This window comes from Sus scrofa, chromosome 10 (genome assembly GCF_054392235.1).
Source record: "Sus scrofa isolate SSC_HxYL_T2T_F1_AM1 chromosome 10, Sscrofa_HxYL_maternal_Yorkshire_Landrace_v2.0, whole genome shotgun sequence".
NCBI classification, from domain to species: domain Eukaryota; kingdom Metazoa; phylum Chordata; class Mammalia; order Artiodactyla; family Suidae; genus Sus; species Sus scrofa.
This window is the reverse complement of record NC_139392.1, coordinates 82,301,824-82,327,434: the sequence shown is the minus strand read 5'-3', so window position 1 is coordinate 82,327,434 and position 25,611 is coordinate 82,301,824. Positions and strand designations below refer to the sequence as shown.

Sequence of the window (25,611 nt, the reverse complement as noted above, 5' to 3'; positions counted from 1 at the left end):
GGGAAAAAGGCTGGCGGGATATGCAGTAACTTTCCAGACCAAGTCAGGAGAGAGGCAAGAAGCCTTCCCCCAGGGACTTGCAGAGCTGATAGCCCTCACTGAAGCCTCAGAGCTGGGGACAGAGACAATTTTAAATATTTACACAGATTCCGGTTATGCGTATGCCATCCTACACAGGCACAGGGCTATCTGGAAGGAAAGAGGTATGCTTTCTGCAGAGAATAAACCATGAAATGTGGCTTAAGCATATTGAAGCTCTTAGAAATAGTACAGCTTCCAAAAAAGGTGGCAGCAATTCACTGTAGGGGTCACAACAAGTGGGATGCAGAGGTAATAAAGGGAAACAAGAAGACTGACAAAAGGGCGCAACTGACAAAAGGGTGGCCCTAGAACCAGGAACATGGCAACGGACCCTCATACCTCAAGGGCCAGATCCATCCAATCATTTCCCAGTCCACACAAAGGAAGACTTAGACAAAACCTAAAATTGGGGTTTCAGGAGAGATCTGGGAGGCTGTAGGTGGCTAGTTAATGAAATGGGAAATATGTCTTCCCCAAACTTCAGCTTGTGGAGGCATCAGGAAGGCTCATCAAGGAGCTACTATGGGAGGGAAGCCCCGTATAATTGGCTAGTGGGGCCATGGTAACTCCTGGCATGAAAAGTATTATCAGTCAGTTGAGACTCATTCCCATCTGCACAAAGAATACCCCCAACACTAAACCCCCCACAGGCCCCAAATAAGGCCCATTCAGACCAGAGGAATATGTCCTGGAGAGGACTGACTTCAGTGTCATGCTGAGAGTACTGCACAATTTCAGGCATCTCTTGGTGCTAAGAGACACATTTTCTGGGTGGATAGAAACATTCCTGGCTAGAATTGAAATTGAACTGAAGTGGCTAAGGCATTACTGAAAGGAATAATATTGGATAACGAGTGCTCTGGGTGTAAAATGGACCCTGCACTCTGTCTGGAGACCCAAATTGTAGGGGAAAGTAGAGAAAATCCTATCAGAACTTGAAACAGGTCTTAGCCAAGCTAGGTCAAGAAACTCAATAAAACTGGATTAAGTTCCTCTGCCCTGCTGTGCATGCAGTTAGCCCCAAGGAAGGAGTTAAAGTGAAGTGTGTTTGTACTCATGTACTGAAGACCCATTCCCCAAGCCTAAGAGAAGGGACATCTTGGTCCCCTCGCCATGGAAAAACTCAAGTGTGCCCTCCAAGACAGAGAAACCAGGAGAGCTCTCATGCAACATGAGAGCAGGTCATGTGCACACCCCACCCACCTGGTCCCCCACCCCTTCGGACCACAAGACTGTGTGCACCTAAACCCCTGGAAAACGGGGACAGCCACAAGCCCAGCTCCCTCCTAAGCCGAAAGAGCCCACCAGTGAGCCTGACCAGCCCCTCTGCCCTGAAATTGCAGGGTCACTTCGTAGGTGCATCACACTGGAGGGAAGAGGTTCCTGAGCCCCAACCTCCAGAGGGCCAACCTGGGGCAACAGATCCCCTGGACAACTCGTGGGAACTTCCTCTCTGATCTGCAGCTCTCTTCTGAAACATGAAAGCTTGACCAGGGAGATTCAGGCCCAGGCATCTAGGCTCGCCATCAGGGCACACTGGCCTACAGGCAGGAGACCTCCATAGATACTTGGGTTGTTAGGGAAATTTGACATGTAACCATTATTCTCTTGCTAATATTTAGGCCACATATCTTAAATTGTCTGGTGTCATTTGTTTCCAAAAAGCTAGACAAATGGGGGTCCCTGAGGGAGATGGGGCAGTGGGGCCAAGGCCTGGGGACCACCACACTCATGTAACATAAGGACGGGAGAGGGCTGGGGGGGGGGTAGGTTCCCCTCCTTCCCCCAGGTTACGCCGATGCCCACACTCAGCAGGAGACCATCCCAGAATACAGACTGTCACCCCTCAGTGACAAGGCAGAGAAGGGATTTATCACCAGCAAAGCCCGCTAACAATTCCAGGGGAATAAAAATAGGATCTGGGCAAAAAACAAATGAAGTCTGGAGTTCCCATCCTGGCGCAGTGGTTAACAATCTGACCAGGAACCATGAGCTTGCAGGTTCGATCCCTGGCCTTGCTCAGTGGGTTAAGGATCCCGCGCTGCCGTGAGCTGTGGTGTAGGTTGCAGACGCGGCTAGGATCCCGCGTTGCTGTGGCTCTGGTGTAGACCGGCGGCTGCAGCCCCGATTCGACCCCTAGCCTGGGAACCTCCATATGCCACGGGAGCGGCCCTAGAAAAGGCAAAAAGACAAACAAAACATAAAACAAATGAAGTCTAACCTTTTGTCTTTTCCTTTGTGCTTACTCTAGTCTCACTCGCGCACAGGCAGCCCTGGGCAGAGGCCTTGCACCCGGCACTTCAGACTAGAGTCCCCTCCCAGCTCTGGAACCCTGTGTGGCCGGCTGCACACGGCCCCCCGGGTCAAAGACGGCGCCAGAGGCGCTGGCGCTGAGCGGCTGCGCAGGACACAATTCGAGACGGCGGTGGCGCGTCTCCCGCGCAGACGCTTCGCCCCGCCCCCCGCGGAGGAGATGCCCTCGGAAGCAGCCCCGCCCACACCTGTCCCGGAGCGCGTCCCGTAGAATGAGGATTCCCTTTGCTTCTGAACTCAGTCCCGGCAGGAGGACCTTTGTTGGAGCCTGACTGGAAAGAGTCCCTCACCGGTTGGAGCTGGTTGTGAATGCAAATTACGCCCAATGGCAAGTGAGTAACTTCCATCCATTGAGACATGTCCTATGGCGCGGATATTTTATGTTAACAAATTCTTTCTGGACTTTCTGGATGAGCTTTGAAATTAGGTGGAACTGAGTTGAAATCCTGTTTTCGTGTTCATTTTGTTGGTGTGGCCTTCGCTGAAAATCGAGGAAGTTAATATCTGGTTCGCAGGGTTTCTAAAAGCATATATTAAGTGATGTAAGTCATATAAAGCACCTGGAACCTGGCTTCGTTGTGCAAAACGACCTGACAGAGTGTTGAGGGTATTTTCATGAAGCAACCCCGGCCCCCAGGTTTGGAGCGGAGGCTGTCTTTTATGGGATCTGGGTGTCAAATGATGGAGGTGTTCTTTAAACTCTGAGTTGACTGGCACTGGAACTCCTTACTTGGGTAGGAAAATGTCCTGTAACTCAATAAAATGGGTTGAATGCAAGCATTTGAGAGTATTTAACAAAAGAAGCCTCACAATGAACTTTAGATGTTGTCAAGGCCCCCCAGGAACACGCCCATAGATACAGCCAGGAACATAGTCCTCCAGCACAGGAGGCAACTGAGAAGGAAGCAGTAAGAAACGGTTTGGGCCTGGGCTAGGGATTCTGGGATGGTTTATGAAAGCAGAGTATTGGGAGTTCTGGTTGTGGCTTGGCGGTTAACAAACCTGACTGGCATCCATGAGGACGCAGGTTTGACCCCTGGCCTTGCTCATTGGGTTAAGGATCTGGCATTGCCATGAGCTGTGGTGTAGGTTGCAGACACAGCTTGGATCCCGAGTTGCTGTGGCTCTGGCGTAGGCCGGTGGCTACGGCTCCGATTGGAACCCTAGCCTGGGAACCTCCGTGTGCCTAGGATGTGGCCCTAAAAAAACAAATAGACAAAAAAAAAAAAAGAAGAAGAAGAAAGAAGAAAGCAGAGCATTGCTCTAGATTGGATGCTGTCAGGAAGAGAGTAGTGGTGGATAGAGGTAGGTAAGTCTATGATGAAATATTATTGTTAGTTGCTAGGGCCGCCTGGAGCATTTTCTAACACACCAAGTACTTCTCCAATTCTCACTGGACACCAACTGGATGTCTTACAAATTGAACTTAATTCTGACATTATTTATGTGGAGATAGCATCAGATCCCACAGGTAGGGGATCAATCCCACTAGACTACCCCTGCTTCAGACACCAATCGCAAATCCAAATTGTCACCTGTATTTATGATGGACTGCCTGTAAAGTGGGGTTCCCATGACTCCCTACTAGGGTTTTACCATTTGCTAAATGGTTCACAAAGTTCAGGGAAGATTTTGCGTACTTTGATTTTTGGTTTAGCATAAAGAATACAGATATAACTTGGAAGAAGAGATGTATTGAGTGAGTTTTAGAAGGTACCAAGCACAGGAACTCTTGTCTCTATGGAATGAGGGTGAACCACCCTCCAAGCACGTGTGGTTCACCAACTCAGAAGCTCATCAAATCTTGCAGTTCAAGAGTTTTAGAGAATATAATCTCCAGCCCCCTACTCCTCCCTCCACTTCCTAGGAATTGGTGGCTGGGACTAAAAGTTCTAACTCTATTCCCTTGATCGTTCTACCAACCAGCCCTACTCTGAGGCTACATAGCATCCTCGCTTTAAGGTACCTCATTGATACAAATTCAGACGTGATCCAAGGAGTTTGTTATGAATAACGAAGAACTCTTGCCATTTAGGAAATTAAAAGAGTTTTAGGAGCCCTGTGCCAGAAACAAGAACAAAGACCAAATCTATAACAAATTACCATAGACTGGGTGACTTAAAAAAAAAGAATTTTCTCACAGTTCTGGAGGCAAGACATCCAAGAACAAAGCGTCAGCAGGACTGGTTTCTTCTGAGCCTCTCTCGTACCTTGTGTATGATCAGCCTCTCCCTGTGTCCTCACATGGTCTTCCCTCTGCGTCTGCATCTTGATTCTCTCTTCTTATAAGGACACAGTCATATTGAGTTAGGAACCACCCTAGTGACCTCATTTGAATTACTTACCTCCTTAGAGACTCTGCCTCCAAGTATAATCACTCTGAGGCCCTGGGGGCTAGGGCTTCATAATATAGATCTTCATAGCAAGGATCTCCATTTGGCCCATCATAGGTGCCTTAGGTAGTCATATCTAGAATGAGGTCAGGCTAGGGTAAAGCATTTATGCATATTAGCTGGATAGGGGATATTTGGTCATTAATGTGGTCTCACCAATGTTCATGTTTTGCCTGTTTTAGACAAACAAGCAATCTTGGTTTTGTCTTAATCCATCATAGTTGTAGAATGTCCATATCTGATGCTGATGCTCTATAAATTGTTTATGTTCAACAGAAGAACACTAAATTCTGCTTGTCAGTGTGGGCCAGCTCCTAGATGTCAGGGACTGCTTTTCTCTATATCTGCATCATTATAAAAGGCAGATGGAAAACTGATACATAAACATTCGTTCATATTGAAACAGCTCCTTTTTTTTTTTATTTTGCTTTTTATGGCCACACCTATGGCATATGGGGGTTCCCACGCCAGAGGTGGAATCACAGCTACAGCTGCTGGCCTACACCACAGCCACAACAGCTCGGGATCTGAGCGGCATCTGAGACCTACACCACAGCTTACTGAAATGCTGGATCCCCGACCCACTGAGCCAGGCCAGGGATTGAACCTGCGTCCTCATGGATACCAGTTGGATTTGTTTCTCCTGAGCCAAACGGGCACTCCTGTAGTTACTGATTTAAAACTATATGTTTTTTTCAATAGAATATAGAGAGATTTCCAGATAGGGTGCTACATATTAAATGTGAATAAAAGCCTTATTTCCTGGCGGGTTCTCTTGTGGTGCAGTGGGTTACAGGTTCCAGCGTTTTCACTGTAGCAGCTTGGGTCACTGCTGTGGCATGAGTATGATCCCTGGCCTGGAAAATTCCACATGCTGTGGGCATGGGGAAAAAAAAAAACAAACCTTACTGCCTAAATAAGATAAATGGATAAACAAGAAATTAAAAACCACAGTGCTAAGCTATATCACAAGATTTTTGCCAAACTTATCATTAAAAACTCTATTAGGAGTTCCCATCATGGCTCAGCAGAATCGAATCTGACTGGCATCCATGGGGATGCAGGTTCGACCCCTGACATCGCTCGGTGGGTTGGGGATCTGGCATTGCTGTGAGCTGTGGTGTAGGTGTCTGCTCAGATCCCACATTTCTGTGGTTGTGGTGTAGGCCAGGGGCTACAGCTGCAAGTCAACCCCTAGCCTGGGAACCTCCATATGCTATGAGTGTGGCCCTAAAAAGACAAAAACAAAACAAATTAAAAAAAACCCTCCACTAAATGAGAGACAAAGTGATTACTTGTATTTTTTTTAGCATATTGTAAAGGTTGAGTATGTACCGCTCGATGAAGGAAAGCACCTCAGGCTGTAGGATTGGTAATGGGATTGGAGTCAGGAATGCAACAGGAGTTACTAGGGCTTTAGTTGCAGGATTGAATTTAAACCTGATCTTTTCTACTAGTTAGCTGGGCTGCTTAGTTTCCCTGGGCCTATGCTTCCTCATCTGTAAAATAAATATAATAATATTTAATTTAAAGGGTTTTTTGAAGGAGAGAAGGGGAAAATGCACACAAAGGGTTGGACTTAACAGACATATAAAAGCAGAACATTATTGATAATGATGATGATGGTGATGAAGAGGCATCGCTTTCATACTTTTATATTCCTCATTCTCCAGATTCAATCTTTCAGCAAATCTTGTGAGCCCTATCTTTAAAATTTGTACTAAATTTGACAGCTTCCATCTCTTCTATTTCCTAGTGCAGGTTGTTATAAAAGCTTGCATGAACTGTCACGCTCTTTCTAGGTGGTCCACCTATCTCCATTCTTGTCCTTCTGCTCCCATACAGGAGTCTGTTACCTACTTTAAGAGTAAAATTAAATCATGGCACATTTCTGTTTGTCCCGTCCCCCAGATAAAACCTAAACTCTTTACATGGCCTGTAGTAACTTATACACTCCATTCCCTTTTTTGCTCTCTCTTTCCTGTTCTTTTTAATTTGTTGTAGTCTACCTGGCCTTCTAGCTGTCCCCCTTACTGATCTCATTCCTGGGTCAGAGATATCCACTTGCTATTTCTTTTATGGTGAAATAAGATGGCTTGTTCCTTCACTTCATATAAATCTCCGCTTCAGTGTCATCAGCTTAGAATGACCCAGCTTGACACCTTATCAAAAAATAGCATCTTCTTTTTCCAGCCTCTTTCTATCCCTCTAGTCTGTTCGAATTTTCTTCAGAGCACATATCAAAACTGAAAAGTATTATAATACACTACCTGTTTACATGTTTATTGTTTGTCATGTCCATAATCGTATAAGCTCTGGGAGAGCTGACTCAATACCTGGCATCTAACACAGAACCTGGCATGTAATATTGCCAAAAAATATTTGTTGAGTAAGTAAATGACAATTGCTTTCCTTATAGTATTCATCGAATATTACTTTTCTTCTATTTTTTTCTTTGGCCTGGCCTCGACACCTCTACTCCTCATTTGGAAACTGAAGGCATTGGCCCAGGTGGTTGGTGTGGCCCATTACACTTTAATGTTAAGATTTCTAGAGAATGTACACATGAAAATTTAGAGTTAATAAGCTGCCAGTTAAGTTCTGCAGGTATGAAAATCAATGCTTCCAATGGTCCAGAGTATACTAGCTATTGAAAAGAAATATGAATCTTTTGCAAATTGATCAGCAGATACTAAAATTCTAATAAAAGACAGACAAAGGGGAGGCCAACAGACAATCTGAATAGACCTATATCTATTAAAGAAATTAGATCAATTATTAATAGCCTTCCAAAACAGAAAGTACCAGGCCGAGGTGGGCCCACTGATGGTGATGGGTAAATTTTACCAAACATTTAAGGAAGCAATTATACTAGTTGTCTACATTCTCTTTCAGAGGACAGAAGTAGAGGAACTACGTTATAACTTATCCTATGAGATCAGCATTATCCTAATACTAAAAGCAGACAAAGACATTATAAGAAAAAAAAATCAGACCAATATCTCTTATGCATATAGATGAGAAAATTCTCATCCAATCCAAAAATGTATAAAAATCTCAACACCAAGTAGGACCAATCCCAGGTATATGAGTTTGGTCAATATTCAAAAATGCATTAATGTAATCTACCACACAAACAGGTTCCAAAGGTGACAACATGCTCAGGCAGAGACTCATAAAAATACTTAAATATCAAGTCCTGCCAGCTCCTGAATCTGGTGAATTCTAAGGTCTATGACTGGGTAGCACCTTAAAGTCCTGTTCAAGAAAAACTTCCCATCCTTAAGAAATGTAATACTAGTAAGTGTAGTGGATGCTACCGCATGGGGATATTAAAAATGGAGGTATAAAGGGAAGTTCCCTTTGTGGCCCAGTGGTAACGAATTGAACTAGTATCTCTGAGGATGTGGGTTTGATCTCTGGTCTTGCTCAGTGGGTTATGCATCCGGAGTTGCCGTGGCTGTGCTATAGCTCAGATTCGACCCCCAGCTAGGGAACTTCCATATGCCGCAGGTGCAGCCCTAAAACAAAACAAACAAATGAAAAAAAAGGAGGTATAAGGGATATTACAACTGTATTTTTTTTTTTTTTGTCTTTTTGCTATTTCTTGGGCCGCTCCCGCGGCATATGGAGGTTCCCAGGCTAGGGGTTGAATCGGAGCGGTAGCCACCAGCCTACGCCAGACCCACAGCAACGAGGGATCCGAGCCACGTCTGCGACCTACACCACAGCTCACGGCAACGCCAGATCATTAACCCACTGAGCAAGGGCAGGGACCGAACCCGCAACCTCATGGTCCCTAGTCGGATTCGTTAACCACTGCGCCACGACGGGAACTCCTACAACTGTATTAAAGTTTTCTGTATGATTGAAAAAAAGGTTTAAGTAAAAAGATCCTTGGAATTCCCGTCGTGGCACCGTGGAAATGAATCTGACTAGGAACCATAAGGTTTTGGGTTCAATCCCTGGCTTTGCTCAGTGGGTTAAGGATCTGGTGTTGCCGTGAGCTGTAGTGTAGGTCGCAGACATGGCTCGGATCTGGTGTTGCTGTGGCTGTGCTGTAGGCCAGCAGCTACAGCTCTGATTAGACCCCTAGCCTGGGAACATCCATAAGCCACTAGTGTGGCCCTAAAAAGCAAAAAAAAAAAAAAAAAAAAAAAAAAAAGACTCTTGAGTTTGGCATTGGTGTCTGAAGGAGAGGCAGATCTAAAGAATATGTCAGAAGAACAACAGAAGTCTGAGATACTGTTTTTGTGTGGAAAAAGTCCTCAGTACTGTGCTGAAATCTCTAGAAATGTTATACGCTAGGGTTTTGGAAGCAGAGATGAAGCAATAAAAAGTAAGCTTTCTTTTGGAAGAACCTGGGCTGAAAACCGATGTAGTAGGAAAAGTGCTGTGGTTCAGCTGCATTTTCACCTCATGTGCCCACATGCATTCAGATCTGACCAGGTCATGAGGTAAAATGTGTTGGTTTGCTCATATTTGGTGGACATTTATCTCCATGACAAACCTACTCAATGATAAAAAGGCAAGAATAATGCAAATCAAGCCATTTCCAAATGTAAATCAGATTTTCTATTTTGTCTAAGACACTGTCTGACAATTGACTAGATAATTATACTAATTATGTTAATAATTATATGTATAGTCAAAAATCCAGAAATAGCAAACTTAAAGCTACCAGATCAATAAGGTAGTATTTTTTTTTTTTTTTTTTTTGGCTTTTGTCCTTTTAGTGCCGCACCCGAGGCATATGGAGGTTCCCAGGCTAGAGGTCTAATCAGAGCTATAGCAGCCAGCCTACACCACAGCCACAGCAGCACCAGATATGAGCCACGTCTTCGTCCTACACCACAGCTAGTGGCATCGCCGGATCCTTAACCCACTGAGCAAGGCCAGGGATTGAACCCGAAACCTAGTCGTATTTGTTCCCACTGCACCATGACGGGAACTCCAATAAAGCAGCGTTTAATAAAAGTTTATTGTGCATGTAAGAACAGTTTTCAAACTGGGAGTTTGGAAATTCAGCACTGATATCAAATTCAAGGGCATGGAGTCATAGGATGGCTTATAAAGTGAAAATGAGGAAGTTGCTAAACTTTACAATGCTTGGGTATTTCAACAGTGGTCTCCATAAGGCAGGAGATTGGTTAAAATGATTATCTTATACCATTTTTTTAGGACAATGACTGAAGTTTCTTTATGATATTTGCAAGAAATAACTAAGTTAAGTTTTACTCATGTTCATGAAATAAACTAGATTTAGTTTTGCTTATGTGGCTTAAATGGTTTTGTCTGGTGATTGTCAGAGGCAGGTTTTGGGGGATTTGGGTAAAACAGGTGAAGGGGGTCAAAAGGTACAAACTTCCAGTTATAAAATAAAATAATCACCATGTTATATATAATATATAACATGGTAATTAGACTTGTATGGCATATTTTAGAGTTGCTAAGAGATGCTAAGATTATAAAAGTTCTCATCACAAAGCAAAAAAGTTTTTGTAACTACACATGGTATTGGATATTAACTAGACTTATTGGGCAATCATTTCATAACATACATGATATTGAATCATTATGTCATAAGCCTGAAACTAATATAATGTTATATGTCAATTATATCTCAGTAAACATTTTAAAAATGTAGATCATCTCTCAAAAAAGCAATAAACCCATTGTGATACCTTCAAAAAAATCAATCAGATGTACATATATTGCAGATTTATTTTAAATTAATTATAGAAGGACTGCAATTTTTGAAAATCACCACTTGGTAACTACTACAATAATAATGTTTCAAATAGTACTCATCAATGTGTAAAAACTAGTGGGTAAAGTGATTTTAGGGAGTTCCCTTCATGCTCAGCAGTTAACAAACCAGGCTAGGATCCATGAGGATGTAGGTTTGATCCCTGGCCTCACTCAGTGGATTAAGGATCTGGCATTGCCTTGAGCTGTGGTGTAGGTGGCAGATGAGGTTCAGCTATGGCGTTGCTGTGACTGTGGTGTAAGCCAGCAGCTGTAGCTCTGATTCAACCCCTAGCCTGGGAACTTCCGTATGCCTTGGGTGCAGCCCTAAAAAGCTAAAAAAAAGGGGGGGGGGTTGGGGGTTTCTTAGGAGTTTCCTAGGGGTCAAATTGGAGCTACAGCTGCCAGCCTACACCACAGCCACAGCAAAGCAGGATCTGAGCCGCATCTGCTACTTACACCACAGCTCACGGCAACACCAGATCCTTAACCCACTGAGTACGGCCGGGGATCAAACCTACAATCTCATGGTTCTTAGTCAGATTTGTTTCCGCTGCACCACAACAGGAACTCCCAAGAAGTAGGATTTTTATGTTATGCCCAAGTATTCCTCATTTCCCCTCTATTCCCTTTTTCTTTCTCAAAAAGGGCGGTTTATCTGCTCAGAGAACTTCCAAGTCCATCCTCCACTTTGTATTTATAAAGTATTTAATTACTTACTAATTTATACACCAGCTTGTTCCACAAATCATATGAAGCAACTCGATTATGATATTTACATTGTTCTTTACATTAATGTGTTTTAGCAGGTTTCATTTAGTTCTAACAATAGGTCTCTGAGACCAGCATTAACAGCCCATTTTTATAGCTAGAGGAACTGCAGGTCACAAAGATTAATTGACTTGTTCAGTTGTGAGCTGGATATTAACATTTTCTTCTTGATTGTGAGCAAGTTAAGCTTAGAGCAAAGAAGTAAACTGCTAAAAAAGACATACCGAGTTTGAGGTGTTCTTAGGGGTGGGATTTCAACTCAAATTGACTGACCTCAAAGACTGTCATTAACTAGTGCACTATATTACCTCTTCAAAATGTTGCTTTTCTGATGGTTTTATTCAAAGAAAAAAAGTCATTCAGTCGATTCTTATTTCCAAATACTATTTTTTTAGAACATGGATACAATTTGAAATTAAATTTCAAATCCTTCTGACAATATGAAACAATCTATTTTGATTACTAAAAGATTGGTCCATCCAGGGAATTCTGTTTTCTTGAATGATTTTTACCTGATAAATTCTAAAAGAAAGCTAACCTTGGTAGGAAAACATTTGTCGTTTTATCTGTGGGGAAACCTAAATCTGTATAGTTGATTTTTAAGAAAGATTAAAATATGTGTGTTAACCTTTCCTGTTCTTCTTGTACCCTCAACAAATATGTTTTTAACCTGACAAAATAGAATTGATTGCCTGTGACTCAATTTTTTCACCAGTAAAGTGCAATTAGTTTCCAATTACATTATAGAAGTTAAAGGAGAATATAAGAAGTGACAAGGGAAAATTAACACAAGATGCTATCTTGTTTTAAATCTGGACCTCTTTTATTTGTGGTGATAGGCCCAAGGTTGCTTGGGAGACATTGTCTGAGAGGGCTTTGCTGTGTATATAGCTAAAGTAAATACTTGAATGAATGGTATGCTTTTTGCTGAATACTAAAAAGCAATACAATATAATTCTTCTGATGGTTCTCCTGGCTGCAAGATTTTGAGATTCTAGGAATCAGATATGAACCTGGCACCCTGCAGATTAGTTTGCCTCCTCCAGGGGTCGTTAGAACCTAGCCTCTGGGTAAAGTTCTTCCTTGCGGGTGGAATTGATGGTCCTTGAGATGTTACACAAAATGCCACTATCTTTTGTGTTCCAATCGATGTCAGGGAAGTTACACTTCTGAAGTGCTCACCGAAGGGGCCTGCTAAGAATCTGAAGCCTGGAGCTGGTGCCAGTGTCCTCGTAACGCTGCTCTTATATGTCAAGCGTTTTTCCACCCCTGGTTGCTGATGTTACCTGGGCAAGATGCCCTCATGTGGGTGCCTGAGACCAGCCACTCTGAGGGCTTGACTTCAGTCTCCTGTGATGGGTTAGGATGGCTTTTATCTTTTCACTCTCTTTGTGAGTTGTGCTGTGAGAACTCCTTTTAGGATGTGAAACTCATCTCCTACCACCATTGTGTGTCCTTGAACCATTCTGATGGTCCTCAAATACTGTTGAGAACCTTCTGTCTTGCATCAGCCCCTTTTCTCTGAAATTTGGTTATTTCCTAATATATCTGGCCAACCACCTTTCTAGGATTCTGTCACCAGATGAGCTGTAGGTCTTGTCAAAGCTTTTGTAACATACAGGTGGCAAGTTTTTCACTTCCTTATGTATAAAGTAGACCTCTGTAAGTATGTCGTGGAGATTTAAATTGGGATGTTCTATAATAATTACAGAAAATTAAAAATTCATTATAAAAATGAAACTTTAAAAATTAAGAAGTGAACAAAATAGAGCACTTAAGGGCGACGTACAAATTTTCAATTATAAGATAAATAGGTCCTAGGGATATAGTATACAGGATGATGACCATAGCTAATAATACTGTGTTATAGATTTGAAAGCTGCTAACAGGGTAGATCTCAAAAGTTCTCGGAGTTCCCGTCGTGGCGCAGTGGTTAACGAATCCGACTAGGAACCATGAGGTTGCGGGTTCGGTCCCTGCCCTTGCTCAGTGGGTTAACGATCCGGCGTTGCCATGAGCTGTGGTGTAGGCTGCAGACGCGGCTCAGATCCCGCGTTGCTGTGGCTCTGGCGTAGGCCGGTGGCTACAGCTCCGATTCAACCCCTAGCCTGGGAACCTCCATATGCCGCAGAAGCAGCCCAAGAGATAGCAACAACAACAACAACAAAAAAGACAAAAGACAAAAAAAAAAAAAATGCTCATGATAGGTATAAATAATTGTAACTATGTACAGTGATACATATTAACTAGACTTATTTGGTGATCATTCCATAACATTTACAAATATTGAATCATTATGTTATATAACTGCAACCACTATATGTCAAGTATACCTCAGTTAAAAAAAATAAACTTAAGAGTGACAGAGATAACATTTAACAAGTATTTCTTTAAAACCAAGTAGCTTAGATTTATGTGTAGGGATATTGAAAGTCTGAATGGCTCACATATAATACTGACTTGAACTAAGAATTATTAATAAGATGCAACTTTTGCCTAATAATTGGGAAATGGATATGCACTGTGAGAGCCCAGGGGTCAATGAGACCTTTATGGGCTTTTGAAGAAGTGCTGTGCTCAGTATTGACTTTTCTCATGGAAACTAGGGCACAACACAGTTACTTAGTGCCAATGAGCGTCTCATCTGGGGTAACCTGTCTCACAATCTTTTTCAGACTAACAGATATTTCAGTCTCACATGTTCACCAGACATCTGCTCTCTTCACTTCTTTTTTCTTTTTCTTTCTTTCTTTTCTTTTTTTTTTGTCTTTTGTCTTTTTTTTTTTTTTTTTTTTTTTAAGAGCTGCACCTGTGGCATGTGGAGGTTCACAGGCTGGGATCTAATCGGAGCTACAGCTGCCAGCCTATGCCAGAGCCACAGCAATGTCAGATCTGAGCCGTGTCTGCGACCTCCACCACAGCCCATGGCAATGCCAGATTCTCAACCCACTGAGCGAGGCCAGGGATTGAACCCACAACCTCATGGTTCCTCGTCGGATTCATTTCCGCTGCGCCACGATGGGAACTCCTGCTCTCTTCTCTTCTTTCCACTGTTTCCTAGAGGAGAACTGATAGTTCATTAAAATAATAAAAGAGTAAACTTTTCTTCGTAAAGTAATCATGTAGAACTAAGATTACAGTTTCATGTGAGTTAACTTGTCCAAACACCTAACTTTGAAACCCTTGTTATAAGCCCATAATACCCTCATCTAGCATTGATTGAAAAAAACTATCTATTCCTCAGTTGAATGACATTTGAGTTATTTCCAGTTTTGGGGGATTATGAATAAAGCGGCTATAAACACTTTTATACTGGATATAAGTATTTGTTTCATTTGGATAAATACATAGGAGTAGAATTGCTGGGTTGTATAATAAGTGTGTGTTTAATTTTAATGAAACTGCCACACTGTTTTCTAAAGTGGGTAGGCATACATTTTGTATTCTCACTAGGAATTGAGAAGAGTTCCATTGGGACTGCATATTTTTGATCACTTATTATTGTCAGTTTGAAAAAAATCATAGCCATTTTTTTAGGTGTTTTGTGGTATTGCATTATGGTTATAATTTTCTTTTCCCCAAAAACTAATGATGTTGAGCATCTTTTTATGTGTTTGTTGGCAAACATGTATCTTATTTGGTACAGTGGTTGTTCAAATCTTTTGCCCATTAAACAATTTCAAAATATTAGTGTGTTTTATGAGCTCTTTAGATACTCTGGATATGTCCTCTATCACACATGCTATTTGCAAATATATCTTCCTAGTCTGTGCCTTGTCTTTTTAATATTTATTTATTTATTTATCTATTTTTAATAGTTATTTCCCCAATACAATTTTTTTTTCTACTGTACAGCCTGGTGACCCGGTTATACATACATATACACATTCTATTTTCTCACATAATCATGCTCCATCATAAGTGACTAGACATAGTTCCCAGTGCTACACAGCAGGATCTCATTGCTAATCCATTCCAAAGGCGATAGTTTGCATCTATTAACCCCAAGCTCCCAATCCACCCCACTCACTCCCCCTCCCCCCTTTTAAAAATATCTTAATAGTGGTTTTCAAAGAATGGAAGTTCTTTTTTATGTGGCTGTAGCCTTTTTTTTATTGAGGTATGACTGACATAAAATATCATATTAGTTTCAGGTGTCTATTGTATAGTGATTTGAAATTTGTATACATTGTGAGATGATCACCGCAATAAATCTAGTTACCATCTGTCACCATAGAAATATATTATGATATTATTAACTGTATTCTCCATGCTGTACATTATATCCTTATGGCTTATTTATTTTAAAACTGGAAGTTTAGGAGTTACTGTTGTGGTGCAGCGGAAACGAATCCGACTAGTAACCAGAACGTTGTGGGTTCCATCCCTGGTCTTGCTCAGTGAGTTAAGGATCTGGTATGGCCATGAGCTGTATCTCAGATTTGACTCCTAGCCTGGGAACCTCCATATGCTGCAAGTGTGGCCCTAAAAAGCAAAAACAAAACAAAACAAAACAAAAAACCAACTCCCAAATGCCCCCCAAAACTGGAACTTTGTACCTTCTGATTCTCTTAAATAGTAGAAGTGTTTAATTTTAAATTCCAGTTCATCAATTTTTTCCTTTATGAATTCGAATTTTGATGTTGCATATCATGGAGTATAATTCAGCAATAAAGGGAAAAAACTAAACAATATAAATAAAAATGTGGCCGAATCTCTTATACATTAAATTAAGTGAAAGAAACCAAACTTAAGGGGCTACATACTGTATGATTCCATTTGCTTGATATTTTGGGAAAGACAAAACTCAAAAGACAGAAAAATAGATCAGTATGGGGCTGGAAGTATGGGGAGAATTCGCTACAAAGAGGGAAGGGGAATTTGGGGGAGGGGTATTGCAGCTGTTTTATAATTGATTGTGGTGCACACTGCATAAGTATATGTGCTTGTCAAAACTCACAGAGCACTTCACCAAAAGGGGTGGTTTTACTCTATAGAGATTATGCCTTAATTTTAAACAGCAATAGTTTTTACTAAATTGTCCTCTTACTGCAACTCATTTCCTTTAGAAGTCTTTATTAACAATGGTCAAAAGGTGGAAACAACATAAATGTCTATTAATGAATAAAAAAACATGAGTATGTCTATACAGCTGAATATTACTCAGAAATACAAAATGAACAAATGATTCACATTCACAAGATGAACTGTGAATGCGAATTCACATTCACATTCACAAGACAAATCAACCTCAAAATCATTATGCTAAGTTAAAATAGCGAGACACAAAAAATACATGTTCTTTTTTACATGATTCCATTCATGTAAAAAAGAATAGGAAATGTTGTATTAGAAAAAAATATATATATCAGTGGTTATCACATGCCACTGATGGAGAATAGGATATACCTCAAAATGGCTTAAGGAAAATTTTGGGGTGATAGAAATATTCTGTAGTTGGGTTGTGGCAGTTGTTTTATAGTTGCGCTAATCTATAAAAAAAACACTGATTTGGGTTTTTATTAAATGTATGCAGTTCATTTTAAATATATTCTACATCAATAAATGGTATTAATTTTTTCATTGTGTTTTGTATTCCAGTAGCTAATTTCTCTCTGTATACAGATGTTCCTTGACTTAACAGGAATTTGCATCCTGATAAACCCATCATAAGTTGAAAATATCCTAAGTCAAAGTGCATTTAATATATGTAACTTACCAAACACATACCTCAGCCTACCATCCTTTATACATACTCAAACATATTAGGATACAGTTGGGCAAAATCATCTAACACAAAGCTTATTTTATGATAAACTATTGACGATCGCATGTAATTTATTGAAAATCATATGGAAAGTGAAAAGAAAAAAGAATGATTGTATAGGTACAAAATGTGTTGGTTGTTCACTCTGTGATCTCATGACTGTGTGGGAGTTGCAGCCCACTGACACTACCCAGCATCGTGAAAGCATCATATCATATATTTCTAGCTCAGGAAAAGCTCAAAATTCCAAAGTCTGGTTTCTACTGAATGTGTATTGCTTTCACACCATGGTAAAGTCAAAGAAACATAAATCCAATTATCGTCAGTTGGGGGCTATCTATACAGATAATTACACTGTCTCCTGGTTTCCATTGTTATAGATGATAATCAATTGTCAGTGTAAGTTTGAGCTTGGTACCTGCAAACTATTACATGCAGAGTGGGTAGGCAATGAGGTCCTACTATATAGCACAGGAAACTGTATTCAGTCTCTTGGGATAGGACATGTTAGAAGATAATATGAGAAAAAGAATGTATGTATATGTATGACTGGGTTATTATGCTGTACAGCATGAATTGACACAACATTGCATATCAACTATACTCCAATAAAAATTAAAATTAAAAAAATGTCAATGTAATTATTATTCTCTTAAGGTTTATCTGTCTTTTTTCCCTCTGGTTGTGTTAAAGACTTCTTTTTTCCTTTGATTTTTGGCAGTTTCATTGTGACATGGATTTCTCTTTTTTTGTTCTGCTTGGTATTTTGGAAGGTTTTTGATTCTGTGGAGTCCTCCATAAACTTTAGAAATGTGCAGTCATTATTTCTTCAAATATATCCTTTATTTCATTCTCTTTCTCCTCTCCTATTAAATTCCTTTGCTTGGGCATTATTTCTTATTCCTGCACCTTTAAAGCCATGGAAAACAAAGCTTAAAATTCCTATCCTCAGAAATTGGCTTCCTTCAAGGAATAATCTGTTTTAAATTCTCTGTACTTAGCTGGGTTTCTGCCCTCAGTGAATTTTTGGCATCTGAGGAGTTTATGTTGTGGCTCAGCAGGTTAAGAACCTGACTAGTATCCATGAGGATGTGGTTCGATCCCTGGCCTCGCTCAGTGGGCTAAGGATCCAGTGTTGCTGCAAGCTGCAGTGTAAGTCACAGATGTGGATCATATCTGTTGTGGCTGTGGCTGTGGCTGTGTCTTAGGCTGGCAGCTGCAGCTCTGATTCGATCCCTAGCCTGAGAACTATGTGGTGCAGGTGCGGCTCTAAAAACGAAAAAAAAAAAAAAATTGGCATCTGAATATTAATAACTTTCTTGCTAGATTTAGGCATGTGAAATGATTTTTAAAATATATTTTACTTAATCATTTTAGTTTCTTATTAATTGGAGGATCAATTTTGGAACACAGCCTCTACTACCAGAAGATGCAACTGCATGGTACAGATGAGTCCTTTAGAAAAATTCATCGGGTTATATCCATTAATATTTAAATTCTTGTTTAACAGTTGTCCCTAAATCACTACATAGCTTAGGGTCTGAAGATGTTTTTACAAGATGAAGAGAGTTTATAAACACAAAACACATCAGAAAACCCTGACGAAATTTTGCTTTGGTGGTATTGAATAACCTGAGGTTTGCTTACAATGAGATTGCAATGAAACCAAAGACTTAAATTGGACAAGAGCGTTTATTGCAAAGGGTGCACTGTTCTTAACATTCATATCAAAATTTGTATCTGCCCTTCAAAATAATCCAAAATTACATGAGGCAAAATTTGGTAGCTGTGAGGAAAATCTTTTGAGACAGGGCAATATTAGAAGAAAAAGGAACAATTTATTTCTTTTCTCTAGGTTGGTGAAATAGTATTTCAGGAATGACAGAACTTACAGGTAGAAAGCTCTAACTTACTATTATTCAACTCATGCCTATTTTAAACCTATATTCAATAGACAAATTATTCTCAATATTTTGGAATTTGATACCTAGTTTGACTTCATAATTGTTGGAGCCATTTAGAGAACCTTTGAATTTCAGATGTTGTGGTAGTGCTAACCAGGTTTGAGCTTTAGTATTCTTATGTGCATTGGTCACCATCTTATCTTCTGCCTATATGTGACAATTTTAGGTGTTTCCCAAATCTCCCAGGGAAATAACTGTACTCAGAGCTTACAAAATTGATCACAGGCACAAACACATATATTGATGAAATGGGCATTGTTGATTTTGCTTGGAAAGATTTTTTTTTTTAACCAGGAAAAGTGTCTTTCTTCCAGGGCAAATGTTTAGTGCCTTCTCTCCAGGGTCAGATATTAACTTCTTGGGTACACTTCTGTAAATTTTCTGTGTAAGTATAAACACACATGTACATATGTATAGATAGGCACATGTGTTTAATACAAGCAGGAGCATATATAACTCATATCCAATTTGCTTTTGTCATGCAAGACATATCTTGAAGGTTTTTCATATTGCCACATGTACATTAACTTTATTCCTTTAGACAAATGTATTGAAGAAATACTTGCCCATGATTTAAGTATTAAACATACACAAGCATTTAGAATGTAAGCAGATCAGCTCCCTCATCTCCTCACCTCTAGCTCTGCTCCGTTAAAGGGCAATTTCTTTTTTTTTTTTTAATGCTTTTTTTTTTTTTTTTGAGAATTTGCAATTTCTTTTTTTTTATTATTTTATTTTCCCACTGTACAGCAAGGGGATCAAGTCATCCTTACATGTATACATTACAATTACATTTTTTTTCCCCCACCCTTTGTTCTGTTGCAACATGAGTATCTAGACAAAGTTCTCAATGCTACTCAGCAGGATCTCCTTGTAAATCTATTCTAAGTTGTATCTGATACGCCCAAGCTCCCGATCCCTCCCACTCCCTCCCCCTCCCATCAGGCAGCCACAAGTCTCTTCTCCAAGTCCATGAGTTTCTTTTCTGAGGAGATGTTCATTTGTGCTGGATATTAGATTCCAGTTATAAGCGATATCATATGGTATTGGTCTTTGTCTTTCTGGCTCATTTCACTCAGTATGAGATTCTCTAGTTCCATCCATGTTGCTGCAAATGGCATTATGTCATTCTTTTTTATGGCTGAGTAGTATTCCGTTGTGTACATAGACCACATCTTCCGAATCCAATCCTCTGTCAATGGACATTTGGATTGTTTCCATGTCCTGGCTGTTGTGAATAGTGCTGCAATGAACATGCGGGTGCATGTGTCTCTTTTAAGTAGAGTTTTGTCTGGATGTATGCCCAAGAGTGGGATTGTGGGGTCATATGGAAGTTCGATGTATAGATTTCTAAGGTATCTCCAAATTGTTCTCCATAGTGGCTGTACCAGTTTACATTCCCACCAGCAGTGCAGAAGGGTTCCCTTTTCTCCACAGCCCCTCCAGCACTTGTTATTTGTGGATTTATTAATGATGGCCATTCTGACTGGTGTGAGGTGGTATCTCATGGTAGTTTTGATTTGCATTTCTCTTATACTCAATGATGTTGAGCATTTTTTCATGTGTTTGTTGGCCATCTGTATATCTTCCTTGGAGAAATGTCTCTTCAGGTCTTTTGCCCATTTTTCCATTGATTGATTGGCTTTTTTGCTGTTGGGTTGTATAAGTTGTTTATATATTCTAGAGATTAAGCCCTTGTCGGTTGCATCATTTGAAACTATTTTCTCCCATTCTGAAAGTTGTCTTTTTGTTTTCTTTTTGGTTTCCTTTGCTGTGCAAAAGCTTTTCAGTTTGATGAGGTCCCATGGGTTTATTTTTGCTCTAATTTCTATTGCTTTGGGAGGCTGACCTGAGAAAATATTCATGATGTTGATGTCAGAGAGTGTTTTGCCTATGTTTTCTTCTAGGAGTTTGATGGTGTCCTGTCGTATATTTAAGTCTTTCAGCCATTTGGAGTTTATTTTGGTGCATGGTGTGAGGGTGTGTTCTAGTTTCATTGCTTTGCATGCTGCTGTCCAGATTTCCCAGCAATGCTTGCTGAATAGACTTTCTTTTTCCCATTTTATGTTCTTGCCTCCCTTGTCAAAGATTAATTGACCATAAGTGTCAGGGTTTATTTCCGGATTCTCTATTCTGTTCCATTGGTCTGTCTGTCTGTTTTGGTACCAGTACCACACTGTTTTGATGACTGTGGCTTTGTAGTATTTCTTGAAGTCTGGGAGAGTTATGCCTCCTGCTTGGTTTTTGTTTCTCAGGATTGCTTTGGCGATTCTGGGTCTTTTGTTGTTCCATATAAATGTTTGGATTGTTTGTTCTAGTTCTGTGAAAAATGTCATGGGTAATTTGATAGGGATTGCATTGAATCTGTAGATTGCTTTGGGTAGCAGGGCCATTTTTACAATATTGATTTTTCCAATCGAGGAGCATGGAATATCTTTCCATTTCTTTACATCTTCTTTGATTTCTTTGATTAAAGTCTTATAGTTCTTGGCATATAGGTCCTTTACCTCCTTGGTCAGGTGTATTCCGAGGTTTTAGTACTTTTTTTTTTTTTTTGTCTTTTTTTTTTTTTGCCATTTCTTAAGCTGCTAACGCAGCATATGGAGGTTCCCAGGCTAGGAGTCTAATTGGAGCTATAGCTGCCAGCCTACTCCAGAGCCAGAGCAATGCGGGATCTGAGCCGCATCTCTGACCTACACCACAGCTCACGGCAACGCCAGATCATTAACCCACTGAGCAAGGGCAGGGATTGAACCACAACTTCATGGTTCCTAGTCGGATTCGTTAACCACTGCACCACAACGGGAACTCCAGGGCAATTTCTTATAGTTGCTTCTGTTTTTAGTTTTTCTGATAGACAGCACCATATTATAAACAACAGTTTTTTACTTCTGTTCCTTATTTAAAAATTTTTTTGAAGTTATTTATTATTAAAGTATATTTTATTTACAATGTTGTGTTAATTTCTGCGGTAAAGTGATTCAGTTTTTTATACGAACACACACACACACACACACACACACACACACACACACACACACACGCTCTTTTTTGTATTCTTTTCCATTATGGGTTGCCTTAAGATACTGATTATAGTTTCCTGTGCTCTAGAGTAGGACTTCATTGTTTATCCATTCTGTACGTAGTAGTTTGCATTTACTAATCCCAAACTCCCAGTCCATCTCTCCCCTCGCCCTTGGCAAACACAGTCTGTTCTCTACACCTGTGAGTCTGTTTCTGTTTCGTAGATAGGTTCATTTGTGCCATATTTCATATTCCACATATAAGTGACATCATATCATATTGGTCTTTCTCTTTCTGACTTATTTCACTTAGTATAATAATCTCTAAGTCTCTCCATGTTGCTGCAAGTGGCACTATTTTGCTATTTTCTATGGCTGAGTGGTATTCCATTGTATATATGTACCATGTATTTATTCATTTATCTGTTGAGGGCATTTAGGTTGTTTCCATGTCGTGGCTATTGTGAATAGTGCTGCAGTGAACATAGGGTTGCATATATCTTTTTGAATTATAGGTTTTTTTCTGGATATAAGCCCAGGAGTGGGATTGCTAGATCATTTGGTAATTCTACTTTTAGTTTTCTGAGGAACTTCTATACTGTTTTCCAGAGTGGTTGTACCAATTTACATTCTCACCAAAAGTGTAGGAGAGTTCCCTTTTCTCCACACCCTCTCCAGCATTATTTTTTGTAGTCTTTTTGATGATGGCCATTCTGACTCACATGAGGTAGTACCTCATAGTAGTTTTGATTTGCATTTCTCTAATAATTAGTGATGTAGAGCATCTTTTCATGTGCCTATTGGCCGTCTGTATATATTCTTTAGAGAAATGTCTTTTTAGGTCTTGCCATTCTTCACTTGGGTTGTTTTGTTATTCGTGTTGTTTTGTGGGGTTTTTTTTTGTCATTGTTTTGTTGTTGTTATTGTTTTTGTTGTTGTTGTATCAGCTGTTTGTATATTTTGGAAATTAAACCTTTGTCAGTTGCATTATTTGCAAGTATTTTCTCCCATTCCATAGGTTGTCTTTTCAGTTTTTTTTTATGGTTTCTTTTGCTGTGCAAAAAGATTTTAAGTTTGATTAGGTCCTATTGTTTATTTTTGTTTTTATTTCTGTTGCTTTGGGGGACTGACTGTAGAAAACATTTATATGGTTGATGTCAGAGAATGTTTTGCCTATGATCTCTTCTAGGAGTTTTATGGTATGTTGTCTAATATTTAAATCTTTAAGCCATTCTGAGTTTATTTTTATGCATGGTGTGGGGTGTGTTCTAACTTCACTGATTTATATTCAGCTGTCCAACTTTCCCAACACCACTTGCTAAAGAGACTTTTCCCTGATTTATGTTCTTTCCTCCTTTTTCAAGCATTAATTGGCCATAGGTATGTGGGTTTATTTCTGGGATCTCTATTCTGTTCCATTGATCACTAGGTCTGTTTTTATGGCAATACCATGCTGTTTTGATTAATGTAGCTTTGTAATAGTTTCTGAAGCCTGGGAGACTTATGCCTCCTGATTTTTGTTTTTTTCTTATTCCCTCAGGATTTCTTTGGTAATTCTGGGTCCTTTATGGTTCCATATTTGGATGATTTGTCTTAGTTCTGTGAAAAATGTCATGGATAATTTGAGAGGGATCACGTTAAATGTGTAGATTGATCACATTTTAACAATATATGTATATATATATTTTTTGTCTTTTTGTCTTTTTAGGGCCGCAGCCATGGCATATGGAGGTTCCCAGGCTAGAGATCTGATCAGAGCTGTAGCTGCCAGCCTATGTCAGAGCCACAGCAATGTCAGATCTGAGCTGTGTCTGAGACCTACACCACAGTTCATGGCATTGCCAGATCCTTAACCCACTGAGCAAGGCCAGGGATCGAACCCACAACCTCATGGTTCCTAGTCGGATTCATTTCCTCTGCGCCATGATGAGAACTCCTGCATTTTGAAATATTAATTCTTCTAATCCAAGAGCATGAGATAGCTTTCAATTTTTTTGAATCATCTTTAATTTCCTTTATTAATGTTTTGTTTGTCTTTCACATCCTTGGTCAGATTTATTCCTAAGTATTTTATTTTATTTTATTTTTTGGTGCAATTTTAAAAGGTATTGATTTTTTTTTTTACATTCCCCTTCTTCTATTTCATTGTTAAAGAAATGCAACCAATTTCTAAATGTTAATTTTGTATTTTGCTTAATTCATCTATCAGTTCTAGTAGCTTTGTGTGGAGTCCTTAAGGTTTTCTCTAATAGTATCATGTCATCTGCATATAGTGACAATTTTACCTCTTCCCTTCCAATTTGAATAACTTTTATTTCTTTTTCTTTTCTGACTGCTGTGCCTTGGACTTGCAGTTCTATGTTGAATAGAAGTGGTGAGAATGGGCATGCTTGTCTTAGTCCAGGTTTTAGTGGGAAGGCCTTCTTAGTTCCGAATATTTATACAAGCATTTTCTTTTTTTACTGCCCACGCCAGCGGCATGTTGAAGTTCCTGAGCCATGGATCGAACTTACACCACAGCAGTAACCCAAGTCACAGCAGTGATAACACTAAATCCTTAATCTGCTAGGTCACCAGGGAACTCCTATGTAAGCATTTGAATGAATTAATTTATATGTCTGTGTTATTTTGGTTACCATTGTCAGTGTCCTAAATGTGTTTGCTATTTGATATTTGTTAATAAAGAGGGAGATTTTGAAGTTATAACTTATTATGTATCATTCTGGAAGAGATTCTTACTTTTTTTGAATAAAATATTTCCAAGTTGTCACCTCTTACAGTACATTTTAAAGTTTGTTAGTTGTGCATTTATGTTTTAGATGCATGGGTAATTTTACATGAGGATCTATTTCTGAAAAAAGTATTATTTTAGTAAGCATTATTTTACATCTCTAAACAGAAATAATGTGGAAGACTGGAAATAATATCAAACATAATATTTGATATTATAGAATGAGCACAGATTTTGAAGTTTGACTCTGGCTCTGCTGTTCATCAGATATGTAGCCCCAGAAAAACATTGTATCTCTACAAATTTTAAATAGCTCAAATCTAAAATGACTTAATATTAGCTATCAAACAAGGTTGTTCTTTGTTTGCTTAAGTAAAATATGTGTTATGACTGCAACACAGGTATTAAAAAATTAGCTTTTCTATTTTGGGGTCAATTCTGCACATTAGCTCAAGTTTAATTTGTAAAGCAAGAACTAATGGAGTCTATAATTTTAGCTTAAAGCTGTAAAAAAGACCTTTTGGTTAGGGCAGTTTTCTAAAAGTTCATGGTGGGTGGTAATTTCAGAGTATTTCTTGCTCTCGTTGTGTCACAATTGAGAATCAGTTGTGAACAGTAGAAGTAGAGGAACCCCCTTAGCTGAGAGGAGGCACTCTATCACTTTTTTTTTTTTTTTTTGTCAAAGAAGGTTTTTAGGTGAAGTAATGCTTCTGCTTTGTATTTTGAAAACCTCTACTCCTCCAAGATGCCATGCTAGGCACTATGCATAACTGTGATACAACAACAGAGTTCTTATCACCAAGAAATTGCAGGACACACA

General features: G+C 39.6%; 1 protein-coding gene across 1 annotated transcript in view; it reads left to right on the top strand.

Moving 5' to 3' along the window:
* The first annotated feature begins 2,550 nt into the window (after positions 1–2,550).
* The window catches only part of MALRD1 (MAM and LDL receptor class A domain containing 1), an 860,334-nt gene continuing 837,273 nt past the window's right edge, over positions 2,551–25,611 (top strand). The window contains exon 1 of the mRNA XM_084980970.1: positions 2,551–2,726. Within this exon, the coding sequence (XP_084837096.1) occupies positions 2,720–2,726 (7 nt within the window). The 5' untranslated portion in view covers positions 2,551–2,719. The remainder of the gene's footprint in view (positions 2,727–25,611) is intronic.